Consider the following 15,324-nt stretch of genomic DNA (forward strand, 5'->3'; position numbering starts at 1 on the left):
CCAACTTCCCGAGAATTTGGGAAATACACTTTCTGAGTATAGTCTATAAATGTTTTGAGGAAATAAAGTGTGTATGGTCTTTTCGATTTTTTTAAAAAAATTTGTCCTCTTGGATCAGATTAGTTGGTCAAACAGTAGTGGGTTTAAAATGACAGAGTGTGGTTTTCTCCATGTTAGAGAAGTGCAGGAACAGGCAGCCCAGGACTGGCAGCATCTTCACAACACCGGAGAGCCAAGCTTCTTCTGTATTGCTGTAACGAATTTCGTGATCTCAGGTGGTTGCTGAAACTCCTGCCTTCACAACCATATTCCAGTCAAGTGGAAGGGAATGGGAATCATGTTCAGTATTTCAACATCAGCCAGCAATTAGTCATCTGGCCACACACAGCTGCAACTGATGCTGGAAAATCTAGACTTTGCTCTGAGTGGGCATAACAACCACTGAAACCAGAATTCTCTTCCTTTGGAAAAGAGGGAAAATAGGTATGAGGAAACAATCAGAAGTCCCTTGAAACACTTATCTGGATTTACTGCTATAGCAGATGAAATTTCTACTTTAGTAACCCAAGAATTACTTTTCTTCGACTTGCTTCTTCTTTACCCTAAATGTGTAATTCCCATAGAAAAATTAAAAAGGCCCTTATGTTTAACTGTCAGACTATGAGTTTGCATGTATTTTGGCCTGCATCAATCATGTTGGATCTTTTGAACAAATCTAACTTGTGCTGAGAAGGGGAAATTGAAATCATGCCTAACTCAGTTTACATTGGGTCCGGTGTTTCACCTTCCACTTAAGCATTCAGGTCATAGAGATAAAGGCTAAACAAGGACTTACCTATGGCCCTTCAAGGACAACCTTGAATCATGTAATCTCCATGGGCCAGTGACTGGCCTATGACCTCATAACTGTGAACACTCTTTTTAGAGATCAGCCTGATTTTGTGGATCTCACAAATGGGATCAAGCTCTACTGATGTCATGAACATTCTCAAAGATTTCTAGATTCATGACGTTTTATTGCTAAAGGCACTGAGAGACCAAGTCGCTTCTTTTACTGAGAAGACCCAGAGGAGTTAAGTAACTTGTCTAAATGTGGTTTGATAACTGCTCCTGGCCTTGTTCTCCAAACCTCACAAACCAGAGATGATCTGGCCCTATTGTTAGGCAGACTCATCATCAGTGTGGCTCTATCACATTTGCTGCTGACATTCAGAAGCAGCGGTCTTCTATTACCCCTGCCTAATCTTGACAGGAGAGAACTGTAGTGTGGTTGAGAGGTACTTCCCCATCTCTAGGCTGAAGGACCTTGACTGGTCTCTCCTTCAGGCAAGAGTAAGAGAATGGGTATTTTTTGAGGGCAGGAGTCGTTGTTTTTCCAGATTCTTAGATCTCCCCAGGAACAATCCTGGTCATGTATATTTGGGGAATTCTGATATTTTGTTTCTATGTTATATATGACAGAATGCTGCATATGGTCATAGAAACATCAAATTGGGACCTACAGATCAATATCTCCTCAATTCCTTGATTTCTCAGTTGATAAAACTAAAACCCAGAGAGATTAATTGACTTAGCCAAGATCAGATTTCTTGCTCATGATTTATAGGAAGCCAAAGCTTAAATCAACTCTACAGTTTGTTTCTAGCAATATTACTGTTTACACAACAGATTAGTATCTGAAACTAGTTCCTACTTTAAGAGTGTAGTTTTGCTCAAAAGCATCTTTTAAATTTATAATTAGATAACATGGAGTAGTTTTATAAAATATTTTATTTACAGTAGAGTTTTACAAAAATAGTCTTAATAAAATTAATACAAAACCATTTTACAATATAACTTATATAACTATCTTCTCAAAAAAGAGACATTTGATTATAACACATAAACTACATTTGCGTTTGTTAAGTCACATTGTATAAATATGTTTTTATCATCATTTTTTAATAATAAGGTACATACCAAGAACAATGAACAATGGACAGCAAATGTTATTTTATTTTTCTCCCAATATAAAAGTTATCTCGGGCCAAAACAAAATTAACCAAAGAAAAGTAAAACAATTGTCCTTCTTTTCGATAATACAGTCCTTTTAATTATTTGAGAGTTTATCTGACAAAGACACAGCATTAATCTCAAAGCACCATGGCATAAAGTCTAGTAACAATATCCCCAAAAGCATTCTCCAATGTCTTCTCTTCAACTGTTTATTCAGTATTTTGCCAAGATAAATAAAGATTGATCTCAACTCTCCCCTTCATTAGTCCAAAGTGTTCTTAATATGCACTGAGGTTTTTAGACCGTCCCAACTGGCATATGTTTAAAATGTGAGTTTCTTTCTTTGGCTTCAAGTAGAGTTTCACAACACTTATGAGACATACTGAGCACCTCCGTGTGGCTGAATCTCTGTGACTCCCCACCCAACAACATTTCCCCGGATGTGACAAGACTCTGCTCCTCCGGTCTCTCTTATCTCTTCATTGCTGAGAACACGGTTCCAGATATTGAAGCCTGTGAGTCTTCCAGAAAAGGCCAATGTTTCATCAAAGCCACCACCCACACAGCAGCCATTCTTTTCCTGGCCAATTTGCAGGATTCCTCCCTCAGGAACAATGTGACCTGTGGCCATCTCAACTGTGGTAGCCATCAGCTCACCATTTACCCACAAGGATGTGCGCCCTTTCTCAGAATTCCAGGTGCTGCACAGATGGGTCCATTTTCCCAGGGAAATCACAGTATTAGCAATCAATGTGTTCTCCTCTCCACCCACCACAAACACTATGGACTGATAGCTGAGGTACAGCTGGATCTCATATGGGTTTCTCTTTGTGCCGTAGGAAAACAGGATGGTTTTGTTTAATACATCTGTGGCTTTGACCCAAATGCAGGCACTAAAGGACTCAAGCTTCATTGGTGTCACTGGATGCACGCTTCCAAAAATCTTCTTGGAACGCATTGGGAATAAAATTGCTGTTTCACAACCTAGAGGAGCAGGAAAGTAAGAAGAATATGAGAGAAAATATAAATTCATTCAGAAATTATTCTGGCATTTAGGTATTTTAGCACAGGCACTTTAACGACCACAACTGAAAATTAAATGCTGTATCCCATTATGACTTGAGGAGCTTCAAGTGTGATCTTGGTAGAGCAAAGAAAACAGGAATAAAGAAAGTCAATTGTCAGTCCTACTCAATGAAGCATCTAAGTGGAGAAAGCATGCAGGGTAGCCAGATTGTCCAAATTCAGAAAATAATGGAAACCACTTTCCCTCACAATTAGCTTATTTTCTGCTGTTACTTTTTTTTTAAGATCTTATTTATTTATTTGACGGATAGAGATCACAAGTAGGCAGAGAGAGACAGAAAAAGAGAGGAGGAAGCAGGCTCCCTGCTGAGCAGAGAGCTCAATATGGGGCTTGATTCCAGGACCCTGGGATCATGACCTAAGCTGAAGGCAGAGGCTTTAACCAACTGAGCCACCCAGGCGCCCCTACTTTTTTTTTTTAATAAAAACATTGGGTCATTATGCGTTAACTTCAAACAATGACGCTGTCATTTCCAAGAACTTAGAGCCAGACCTGTTTCCCTCTTCTTGACTTCACCAAACTTCTGGAATAAAACAAACAAACCTATGAAATTCAATGGACCTAGCTCACCCATTTACCCACTGGCAACATACATTTTTAAGTGAAACTCTAGGACTGTCATATTGCGGAAATTTTAATACTCCGTATGTTCCAGATACTTGTAACTTGCAAAGTTTGTAGAAAACTACCTTTGAAAGCCAACAATGTATAACAATGATAACTCACTCTTACTGGGAACTCACCATGTACCAGATACTGTTCTCATCACTCTGAATGTTTTAATCCTACTTATCAACCCTAAGAGATTGATATTAAGACTTTAATATTCCCTTTCTACAGATGAGAGAACTAAGGCATAGAGCCCTAAGTAACTTGGTTCTGCTTACTAGCTGGTAAGTGGTAAAACTGGGGGGTTTGAACTTGGGCACTGTGGTTGCAGAGGCCACACCCTTAACTAACACACTGCATTGCTCTTAATGGGAAAAGAACCCCTTGATTTGGCTAGGAGAGATGGAATTCAGTTTGTTTTACTATTCTTAAAAACTCTTATTTTGTCTACATGCTTATAAATACTAGTTAGGCAGCAATAGAAAACTTTTAAGTAAGAGTGAACTCTTCCAAGGGGCCTGGTAGAGAATATATTTCTGTTGAAGAGCATGTAGAAGGAGATGCTCAGACACCGCGATAGGAGAATAGTAAAGTCCAGGTCACATGCTCGGTCAGGGAGCTAGAGATGCTGAAGTGAAGACATTCTAGGTGTCTCTGGGAAATGTGTTAAAACCTTTAATGGATGAGCTCTGCTTTGTGATTAACTTCATGTGTATAAGAGACCAGAAAAAGAATTAAAAAAAAAAAATCTAAATGAGGGCTAGGCATTCACTTCATAACAAACTCAAGATTTATCATAAAATAGATCTGATAAGCAAGTTCCAGAGCCTTAAAGACTAACTGGTAAACATACAGAACTTGAAGGCACCAAACATCCATGCAAACAGAGTTAAACTAAGTTAAAAGCCTGCAAGTGATAGAGGGCGAGGCTCTGTCCTGAAAAATTAAACAGATGTGGACCTATAAACAGTCAAAAAAATACTGAGATTCAGAAAATCGTATAAAAGTAACTACAATACTAAAGCACAAATTGGTCCTGTCACATTTTGGTATTTGCTTTTTCACTGAATAATTCGAATTTTTTAAGACTTTTAAGATTCATTCTTAATGAGGCTTTCTTGTTTCAAATGAAATTGGTAGATATATTTTTTTTCCCATAGCTGTGTTAATTAAATTAAACAAAGATTGTGGAACAAAAGATCACCATATGCATGACTATTTGAGATATACTCTGTAATGTCCCAGTAAAGTAGTGTTCAGGAGGGGGCCTACTGCAGTTCAATTAACTGATTTCCTGTTTAAATAAATCCAGGCAGTCAAGATTGCATTCCAAAGCATTCCTTGATTGCCTCTGAGAGACCCAGCTTTCCCTGCAGGCTCCATAGGCTAGTTCATTGAGTGGAATTTTGTGCTCACAGTTTTTTTGTGGCTTTTTTGGTGGGGACCAGTGATTGAGCCTCTTGATATCTCTTCAAAATGTCAGAAACTCTCGCATGAAATGGCTTTTAACTAATAGGTTTTTCTGATCACATTATCAAAGACCAAACAAAATTAAAACCAGGTTCTTAGGAGACCGACAACAGAATAATTAGGAATCCCTTAGAAACCAAGCTGGCAGGAAACCAAAAAGGAGAAATCAAACCATGTGGGTAAAAATACTATTGGATATAATAAGAAATTAACATGTCAGAACTCAGAAATACATCCCTCTCTGCTCTAACTAGTATACAGAGGTGAGAGTGAAAATTAGCATTAATTCTTCAGTTTGGGGAATACACTGTATGTACAATCATTTCTCATAGTTTGCCAAAGACAAGACAATTTCATCCATTAAAATAGCCACAGAATTATAATTTGTCTCTGTCACTTACACTGAAGATCTATTGTATATTTGATTTTATGCTTTTTCGGTCTCTGAACCCATACTGAATATTCAAGAAAATATGCTCAGTACTGATAAACAGTCTGCAAATATTTAGGAAAGACTGTTACTCTGCTATGGTTTCTGTAATTTTAAATGAAACATGCTGTCACACATGCTTACAATTCTTCCTACACCAACAGATGAGTTGCTTTATTGTAAATATAAAGAGGGATGGCACTGTTTGTAATTGTTTTCTGCTTATGAGATTCTCAGGAACAGTGTAAGTTATATTTTCTAACCAAGTCACTGATTTTCTAATATAACCCACAAAAGTTTTTGCACTACTACCTCTTAGAAATGTTGACTTCTAAAGGAGGGTTATTTGGCACCAAATCGTCTCATTTCGTTTAACAATCTTTCAAATGTATTATTCAAACGTATTATTTCAAAAGTATTATTTCAGGCCCATGTGTGTTTGGAGATTCATTCATATTACAGGGGAGTTCAACAAGCTGTATCTGGTTTGAACCGCCTCTCTCCTGTTTGGTCCTGACCCTCTAAAGCCCTGGGGAGGAAGGTTACCCATTTGCTCCTCCAGCAGACCATTTCACTGTGGATCCCGCCCAGTCCAAACCTCACATACTCAGACTTCCCCTCTAGCGGGCTAATTCCACAGACCCGGGGCCTGGGGGACCCCTCAGGAATTCCACTAATCCTTCAGGAGATGGGGTTCAGTCTCAAGTCTCTTGCCAGAACCAGCGGGGAGGAGGGGCCAGCCCAGGGATCGGAACGTGTCGATTAAAGAATTAGGATGGGCCCTGAAATAGCGCGGGGAACCAGAGCTCCCCTAAAGAGAAAGACAGGCTAAAATTAGAAGAAGTGGAAATCCCAAACGGAGGGAAGCCGGACAGCTAGAGAGGTCACGGTTAAAACCCGCCAATAGAGCTCCTGCACCGCCCGGTCGGATCGGGTGTCAGTCAGGGGCCCCTGGCGTCTATTTCAAGACTGTGATGTCTATGTCCATAGCTCTCTTCTCGGCTCCCGGGGGCTGGAGAATACTTTTTAAAGCCAGTTTTCGCGCCTTGTACGGTGTTTGTGAGGCCTGTCAGCGTGCATGGAGAAACAGAGGTGTGTGTGTGTCCCCATTGAAGCTGCCCCTAGAGGACCGCCACCATGCTTCCCGCCACGCGCGTTCCGAGGACAAAGAGGCAGGGTGTGTGGGGGCTGTGGGGAGGGGTGGGGGGCGGGAGCCGCTCCGCCGGGCGTCCTTACCTGCTGGCAGCCAGCGCCCGGCTGCCCAGCCCTGCACCGCGCGGAGGTCCGCTCGCGTCCGCCGCAGCTCCTCGAGCACGGCGCCCAGGGCGCGCCCCGCCTCCTCCGGGCGCGGCATCCCCGCGCTCTCCAAGCGCGCCAGCCTGCGGCCCGCGTCGCGGCTCGCCTGCAACAGCTCGTCCAGCGCCCGGGCCAGTCGGGCCTCTGCGGGGGCCGGCGGCGCGCATGGTCTCCCCAGGCTGCCGGCCAGGCTGCCCAGCTCCGCCCGCAGCCTCTGCAGCTCGCCCCGGAGGACGTCGTCGGTGGCTTGCAGCAGCATGCCCTCTCTCATCTGCGAGTCCTCCAGCATGATGAAGAGCTTGTCCCACTCGGTGTGCTCCCGACGGCAGTCACACGGCGTGGCTAGAGCGAGGGACACACACGTTACCGAGCCGCCCAGGCCTTCCTCGGGTGCGCTTTGTACAAAGGTGACCTCCCTCGGTGGTCCCAAGTTCCTGCCCATCCCCATCACCCCCTTCCCTTTAAGGACACCTCGGAAAAACAGCGTGTGAGTATCTCAACAGCGACAGGGACCATTCACGCAGGTATATATTAAGTGGAACTCTGTGAAATTGCCGTTCATGCGTCTCAAAACAGGCAAATATCGGCGATCTCATGCGGTTCAAGCCGTTATGTATCTGTGACAGAAATAACTTTTTGAAACCTCCCCCTTTCCTAAAGTGCTTCTTTCTTTTGCAAAACAAGCTATAATTTTTAGCACATTTCCTTGGCTACAAAGTATATGTATACTATTTAGAGCCAAAGAGGTGGGTATGTAGTTAGGGTTAGCAGAGAAACAGTTAAAAAGAACTTACGGTCCTCAGTGGGATGGAGTCCATTGTCTATTTCGTTGTCCAGATTCACATACATGAGTTCATAATCATCCGAGGTCTCCGCCAACGCCGCAAACCAGAGAGCGCAGAACAGAATCACAGGGAGATGCATTGCTGGAGAGGGACACAAAGTTCTTTCTTCGGCCACTTCCCACAGCTGGCCCAAGGGGACGAGGCCAGAAGCTCTCAAGTGAGCGGCGGTATTGGAGCAGAGGAGAGTGAGAGTGAAAGGCAGGAGCCCAGAGCCCTTAATAAATGCTGGGGGAAGCCTGAATGGAGATGAATGAGTAATGCCGGTGGCACCGCGGTAACGGGAGTTCCCCTGAATTTGGAGGGGAGGGGGCCTGGTGAGAGGGCGAGGAAAACGTGGACGTTGCACAATCATAGACCGCAAAGGTTTACGCTGCAGTCAGATTAATTGGAGGAGGGTCAGAGGGGAAAGAGGTGGGGAAACTGCTAAGACTGTCCCCCTGAGGATTAGCTGTTGTAACTTGAATTGGTAGCACTGAGGGATGAAAGGGAAGGGAGGGGAGGTAGGGGGAGAAATAAGTCAGCAGGCACAGAGGCATGAAAGCAAGATCATCATTTCAGCATTTTGTATGGTGCCTTCACAGTTCTACAGCCCTTTCTGTATAGAAAACTTTCCCCACTTTTCTTTTGTACACAGTTTATAGGTCTAAGTTGTGAAAGTTACTCCCCTGATTCCAAGATAAACAAACCAACCTAGAGTAAGATTTGTGATTGCTCAAGAAGCCAAGTCCATTCCTAGTTATTCCATCTTTAATCCTTCTGGAGTTGCAGCTCTACTTTTACAAACACACATATAAAATGAGAGGCAACAAAGCAAAACTGGTAAATCTAAAGTAAGAAAGAACTGGAGGAGAGGAAGAAGCTGATTTTAGGAATGTTTCTTTTCGTAAACTGGTGTTATGTAGAAATTGTATTATTTCGCTAGGCTTAGAGTCAAAGATCAGATTTTTAAAATAAATTTAGGGATTTCTGCTTCCTTCAAAATAATTAGCTGAAAACTCTCCTGCACAAAACACCTGGAAATGCATACATTATAATGATAACCTTAAATGTTCAAATGAACTACCAATAAAGTAAGGGAAGTATCCAGGGCCCAATGATAGAGGGGGGAACCAAAACCAAACTTGTAAGCCTGAGAGCTGATGCTAGGACTCCTTGGAGGGACATAGAGGGAAATAAGAGTTATCAGTTCTGTGACAACTAAGTGTTAATGATCATGTGGGAGCAAAGCTTAGGCCAGAGTGGGAGTCGGAATTGAGAACCTCACCTAAAGCCAGACCCTCAGAGAGTTCAATATTGGATTTTAGTGAATATAGCCCCACCCTCTGTCCTAACACAAATAAGTGGGAAGTAAGCATGTCTTTGACTGAACTCTGCAGGGTCCCTAGGAGTTTGTGACATGGGTCTGCCCTCACACATGTTCAAGATTCAAATGTATACTATCTACCACAGTAAAAACAAATTCACAATAAAAATATTTAAACATATGAGGAAACACCCACCACAAATGAGAATCAGCAGATACAGAAAAAGGATTAGGTACCCCTCTCCCAAGAGCTTCATTTACTTAAAATATCAGGTAGGAACTAGAAAATGAGTGTGTTTAAAATTGAAAAATTCCAACACAAGGAGTTGGAAACACGAATAAAGAAGATATTGTCAAAAGAAAAAGATGAGGCAGATTTTTAATTTTTTTATTTTTTTAAAGATTTTATTTATTTGAGAGAGAGAATAAGCATGAGCAGGGGAGAGGGGAAGGGCAGAAAGAAGGGGAGAAACAGATTCCCCACAAAGCAAGGAGCCAGACATGGGGCTTGATCCCAGGACTCTGAGCTGAAGGCAGTTTAACTGACTGAGCCACCCAAGTCTCCCTAGGCAGATTTTTTTTTTTTTTAAGAACCATATGTAACTTCTACCAATAAAAAAATTAATTAAAAAATTAAAACCTCAAGGAATGGATTAAATGGCAAATAGGCAAAGCTGAAGAGAATATTAAAGAACTGGAAGAAGGATCTGAGAAAATCATCCAAAACGTACTCTTTAATTTCAGTAACATATTCTCAAGTCCTTTCATTGCTCAGGAAGATGAAAGAGAAATTAATTTTGCTTTGTTCTGGAATGTTTATCTTTTTGAAGACAGCCGTGAAAACCAAAAGGAAATAGAATGTTCCTTTTGAACATTCATAGAATTAGAATTAATTTTAGATTAGAATATTTAGAATTATTCTATTAGAATTAGAGTTTTTAGATTAGAATTAGATAATTAGATAATAATTAGACAATAATTGTAATTATTAGAATTAGACTTAGTCTATTAGAATAATTAGAATTAAACCTTTTTCAAAAAAAAGCAGTAAAGAAGGGGGAAAACACAGACAAAGCAAGATGAATAAAAAACACAACATGGGGGATCTGGGTGGCTCAGTGGGTCAAGCCTCTGTCTTCAGCTCAGGTCCTGGGATGGAGTCCCACATCAGGTTCTCTGCTCAGCAGGGAGCCTGCTCCCCCCCCCCCCCCACCGCCTGCCTCTCTACCTACTTGTGATCTCTCTGTCAATTAAATAAATAAAATCTTTTTTAAAAATGTAAAAATAAACCCAAATACACCAATAATCATCATAACTATTAATAAAACAAACTTTCCAGTTAAGAGACATAAGATGTCAAGTAGGAATATTTTAAAAGTCCCCAGCTATAGGTCACTTACAAGAGCCACCCATAAAACATAAGAACCTAGAGATGCCCAAAGTAAAAAATTTGAAAAAAGCAGGAAAAGAGTATACCAAGCAAATGCAATTCAAAAAAGCTAGGATAGTTACAGTTATATCAATTGTAAATAACTATAAGGGAGAAGAGGATAAAGTATGATAAACACTTTATTAGAATTATTTAGTAACATAGTTTCAAAAAATATATGCTAAAGACTGACAAAATTACAAGGAGAAACTGACAAATTCATAATGATGGGGGAGATTTTAATATACCTCTCTCATAACTAAGTTCACTGCTGTCATAAATGGCTACTCACATTCCCACCCCCCCCAAAAAACCACCTGCTAAAACATACAGACACTTACAGTACATGAAGTTTGAATATAATGAAATGTATAGAACATTGTCCAGAAAGTTTAATAAGCAAATTCTACCAAACATTCAAGGAACATATAATCCTCTTCTTATACAAACTGCTTCTAAGAATGAAGTGTGCACGAATGTGCTAAATACTTTCTATATGTGTAGTACCTATGATACTAAAAAGAGACAAGGACAGTATAAGAAAAGGTCAGCTTCATTCAAGAACATAGATGCAAAAGCTCTAAATAAAATATTAGCCAAACAAACTTGGCAATATATGCATAAAAATACATTATAACCAACCAACCAAGTTGAATTTTACTCCAAGACTACAAGATTGGTTAAAATTAGAGTTATCAATTAATTTATTACATGAACAATTTAGAGGAGAAATTATATAATCATGTCAATAGATGCAGAAAATCATTGAATAAAACTCAACATTTATGTACAGAAACTTAAATTGATAAAACAGAAATAACAAAATCGGTAGAGCCAAATACATACATAATGATGAGTCCTTAGAAACACACTTCTTAAAAACAGTAAAAACAAAAGGATACCTTGGACACTAGTTCTATTCACTGAAGTACTGGAGGTTCTAGCCAGTCAAGTAGGATCAAAAAAAAAAAAAAAAAAAAAAAAGCATTAAGATATAAGAACAGAAAAAAAGAAACAAATCTATCATCAATCATTATAAGTTGATTGCCTATATACAGAAAATCTAAGAGACGCTGAAGACAGATTATTAATAAGAGAATTGAGCAAGTTTTGCTGACTGAAAGATCAACACAAAAATCAGTTGCTTTCTTAATACCAGCAGACAACTGATGATACATTTTTTCAAAGTTTCCATTTAATAATAGCAACAACAAAAATGAGATACCTACGAATCATTTTAATTAAAAGATACATAAGACACAGCTAATATCACAAAACTTCATTGAAAAACATACTTTAAAACCCTGCATAGGTGGAAGGATGTATGTTTTTTAATGGAAACACTCAATTTCACAAAGATGTCAACTATCCCAAATAGTCTGTACATTCAGTATGGGAGAAAAAAAAATAGTTTTTCAAGGAAGTTGACAAAGTAATGGTAAAATTTATATAAAGGAACCAAGAAGAATTTGAAGTAGATGATTTGCCCCATGAGATATAATGATTCATTATAAAGTTACTACAATTAACAAAATGTATAATTGGTAAAGGTATGATAAATACCCAGAAACAGACCCAGACATAAGAGAAACCTTACATGTGAAGAAGGTTTTAAAAAATTGGAAGAGAAACAGCTGACAACTTGATAAATGCTAGGACAATTATTTATATACACACAAAAAATCCATTCCTCATGTACAAAAGTAAATTCCAGATGGATTAAAGACAAATATGAAAAGCAAAACCATAATGCTTTTAAGAGAAAAATTTTATGAACCTAGGCTAGAGAAAGATACCTTAATAACAAAAAAATTATAAACTATAAAGAAATTTTTAAAAATCTACTATATTGACATTGCAACTTCAGAAGTGATTAAAAAAAAACAACTAGTGTCTAGAATAAATAAATAGCTTCCATAAATCAAGAAACAAACACAAACATCCCAGCTGAAAATAGGCAAAAGATATGAATGGTCAAATCGTGAGAGGGGAAATGACCTGTAAACATATTAAAAGGATGCTTAGCTCCACAAGGAGTTAAGGAAATGAAGATGAAAACAACAAAAAAATGAGATGCCATGTCACACTCCATCAGGCTGGCAAAAACCAATGTCTGTCAAAACCAAATGTTGGCAAAGATAAGGAACAACAGAAACACTCATGTTGCGGGTGGGTGTGTAGGCCATTGTAGCCATGATGGTAGGCAGAATAACGCCCCCCCCCACCAAATGTTCACATCTTCATCCCCACAACCCGTGGACATGTTATTTCACTGCATTGAAAATTAAGATTGAAATTGAAATTAAGGTTGCTACATTAAATATGGAGATAATCCTAGATGATACACCTGGGCCCAGTGTAATCACAAGGGTTCTTTTTTTTTTTTCTTTTTTTATTAATTTTGACAGAGAGAGATCACAAGTAGGCAGAGAGGCAGGCAGAGAGAGTGAGAGGGAAGCAGGCTCTCTTCAGTGCAGAGAGCCCGACATGGGACTCGATCCCAGGACCCTGAGATCACGACCTGAGCCGAAGGCAGCGGCTTAAACCACTGAGCCACCCAGGCGCCCATCACAAGGGTTCTTAAAAGTGGAAAAGAGAGGCAGAAGGGAGAATCAGAGGAAGAGGTATGATGATAGCAGAGTCAGAGAGGTGCTCGCTCTGTTGCTGATTCTGAAGATGAAGGAAGAGAACTCCAAGGAATGCTGGTAGTCTCTAGAAACTATAAAAGTCAAGGAAACCTATTCCCTTCTATAGCCTCCAAGAAGGAACTCATGCCTTCTAATGCCTGGATTTTAGCCCAGTGAGATTCACAGCAGACTTCTGAACTACAGAAATATAAGAATTTGGGCCACTAAGTTTTTGGTAATTTGTTATGGCAGATTAGAAAACTAATACAATCACACTGCAAAGAAATTTTAGAGAATCTAGAAACTTAACTCCCAGGGACATAGTCACTGTTTTCTGCTTAATTATGTGACCCAGGGACCATCAGGATCACCTGAGAGCTTGTTACAAATGCAGATTCTCAAGCTCAAACTCTGAACCAGTTGAATCAATATCTATAGTTTAACAAGATACCCAGGTGATTTCTAAGCAATTAAGCTCAGAGGCTGTAGCCTAGGGAAGATCTTCCATTTATGAACAAAGAAATAGGTAAAAAATTGCAGTGCTATTGGTAAAAAGCATCATCATCATCATAGCAGTGTCTTTCAACCATAGAGTATATGAATAAATTATTTCCTGTTTATACAATAGAATACCATACAGCTGTGAGAATAAGTGAAGGAGAGCTTTTTGGAGCTAAAACTTCAACACAGTGTTGAATGTAAAAAAAAAAAAATAAATGTTCCAAAGAGATTTGTACAGTATGAATACTATTGATATAAAATTTTAAAGCATGCAAAACAACACCATAAAATGTTTGTTGGTATAGACACATGCAACTAAGAAGTGAAAACATCCATGAAGATGATAAATACCATCTTTAGGATGGTGGTTGCCCTTGGGGAGAAAAGGAAATGAGTGGGATAAGAAGCCATTTTGGCACGAGGTTTTTTGACAAAGCTAGTCGGTGGGCACAACCCTATTCTTTATATTATTACCTCATTTGCCTAATGTCTTGAAATATTCCATAATTTTTAAAAAATGTTGGTTTATAAATGGAATTTACAGGATTTCTCTTTTTGCCTCTGATTTATAGGATTTCTACATCAAAGTGTCTTCATCAGTGTCTAACTTAGAAAAAAATTTTATGCATTTACTTTTTGCATCATTTGATCAAAATTCAAGTCAGCTGAAAATGACTAATCTGGAGATTTTCCCTTCAATACTCTCAGGGTGTCTAATGAGTATCACACCAAAAGCCTTGTACCAGTTTCCTGTCTTCGATTCCAAAAAGAGTGCTATTTATCATGAAATTTTTTAGGGATTGGTCAGTGTGTCTACATAATTAAACTCTAAGATCTATTGTACCCTGTACAGAGTGGGCATTACATTTAAAATTCCTGATTGTTTAAGGAAAAGCTCTTGGTTAAAAGAAAAGGAAAACAGATAAAGCAATGTGTTGCGTATGGACACAACTTGTTTTAAAAAAGAAAACCCTGAATATTTCTAGTACTTTGCAGTCCTTGGGCATATGACCGAAACCTGCTGGAGATTAATTCTATGAACCACATGTGGGAAAAGCAATTCTCATTATTAATCATCACCCATATACATTTAAGTTGATCCAGAATCACCCTTCTACTATTTTTAGTCACTGGTATTCTGAAAATGATAACCTTTTGTCCAATTCTCATATCTAAATGTCCTTTATATGTGGACAGATTCATTCTGTTTGAGAAAGGTCTACATATGTATAATCACTGGTGTTTATTTGATTCCTTCTGTGTCCTTCTTCTATATACAAAGCCAAATTTAAAGTAAATAGACACAAAAAAATTTTTCTTCAAGAAATCCCTAGAGGGACGCCTGGGTGGCTCAGTGGGTTAAAGCCTCTGCCTTCGGCTCAGGTCATGATCTCGGGGTCCTGGGATCGAGCCCCGCATCGGGCTCTCTCCTTGGCAGGGAGCCTGCTTCTTCCTCTCTCTCTGCCTGCCTCTCTGACTACTTGTGATCTCTCTCTCTGTCAAATGGATTAATAAAATCTTAAAAAAAAAAAAAAGAAATCCCTAGAAACCAATTCTCCCGAGACATTTAAGCACTTGAGAGGCTTTTGAGAAAAAATCCATACCATAAAGTGATAAGCAGATGTTTCCCATATGTGTTTGCAGATAAGTCCCTGTAGCTTACACAGTATCTTTTCTGGAGATTTTGCCATTTTAAACCCAGTTGTCCATACATGTCTTTGAGGCAAATCAT

General features: G+C 39.4%; 2 protein-coding genes across 3 annotated transcripts in view; one reads left to right on the forward strand and one right to left on the reverse strand.

Annotated features, from left to right (window-relative positions):
* VEPH1 (ventricular zone expressed PH domain containing 1) overlaps positions 1 to 15,324 on the forward strand; it is a 243,943-nt gene that overhangs the window by 51,515 nt on the left and 177,104 nt on the right. The gene's annotated exons all lie outside the window — the stretch shown is intronic.
* Positions 1,796 to 7,945, reverse strand: PTX3 (pentraxin 3). Its single transcript, XM_046003915.1, has 3 exons — positions 7,682 to 7,945; positions 6,828 to 7,229; positions 1,796 to 2,979 (listed from the first exon to the last, which is right to left on the reverse strand). The coding sequence occupies exons 1-3, from the start codon at positions 7,809 to 7,811 to the stop codon at positions 2,366 to 2,368; spliced, it is 1,146 nt and encodes a 381-aa protein (XP_045859871.1). The 5' UTR covers positions 7,812 to 7,945; the 3' UTR covers positions 1,796 to 2,365.

The sequence above is a fragment of the Meles meles genome, chromosome 4, assembly GCF_922984935.1.
Source record: "Meles meles chromosome 4, mMelMel3.1 paternal haplotype, whole genome shotgun sequence".
In the NCBI taxonomy this organism is placed as follows: domain Eukaryota; kingdom Metazoa; phylum Chordata; class Mammalia; order Carnivora; family Mustelidae; genus Meles; species Meles meles.

Coding starts and splice junctions, on each gene's coding strand:
- PTX3 (XM_046003915.1), bottom strand. CDS start 7,811: ATGCATCTCCCTGTGATTCTGTTCTGCGCTCTCTGGTTTGCGGCGTTG. Junction 7,230..7,681: donor ACTCCATCCCACTGAGGACC/GTAAGTTCTTTT, acceptor CCCTCGCTCTAG/CCACGCCGTGTGACTGCCGT. Junction 2,980..6,827: donor CGGGCGCTGGCTGCCAGCAG/GTAAGGACGCCC, acceptor CTGCTCCTCTAG/GTTGTGAAACAGCAATTTTA.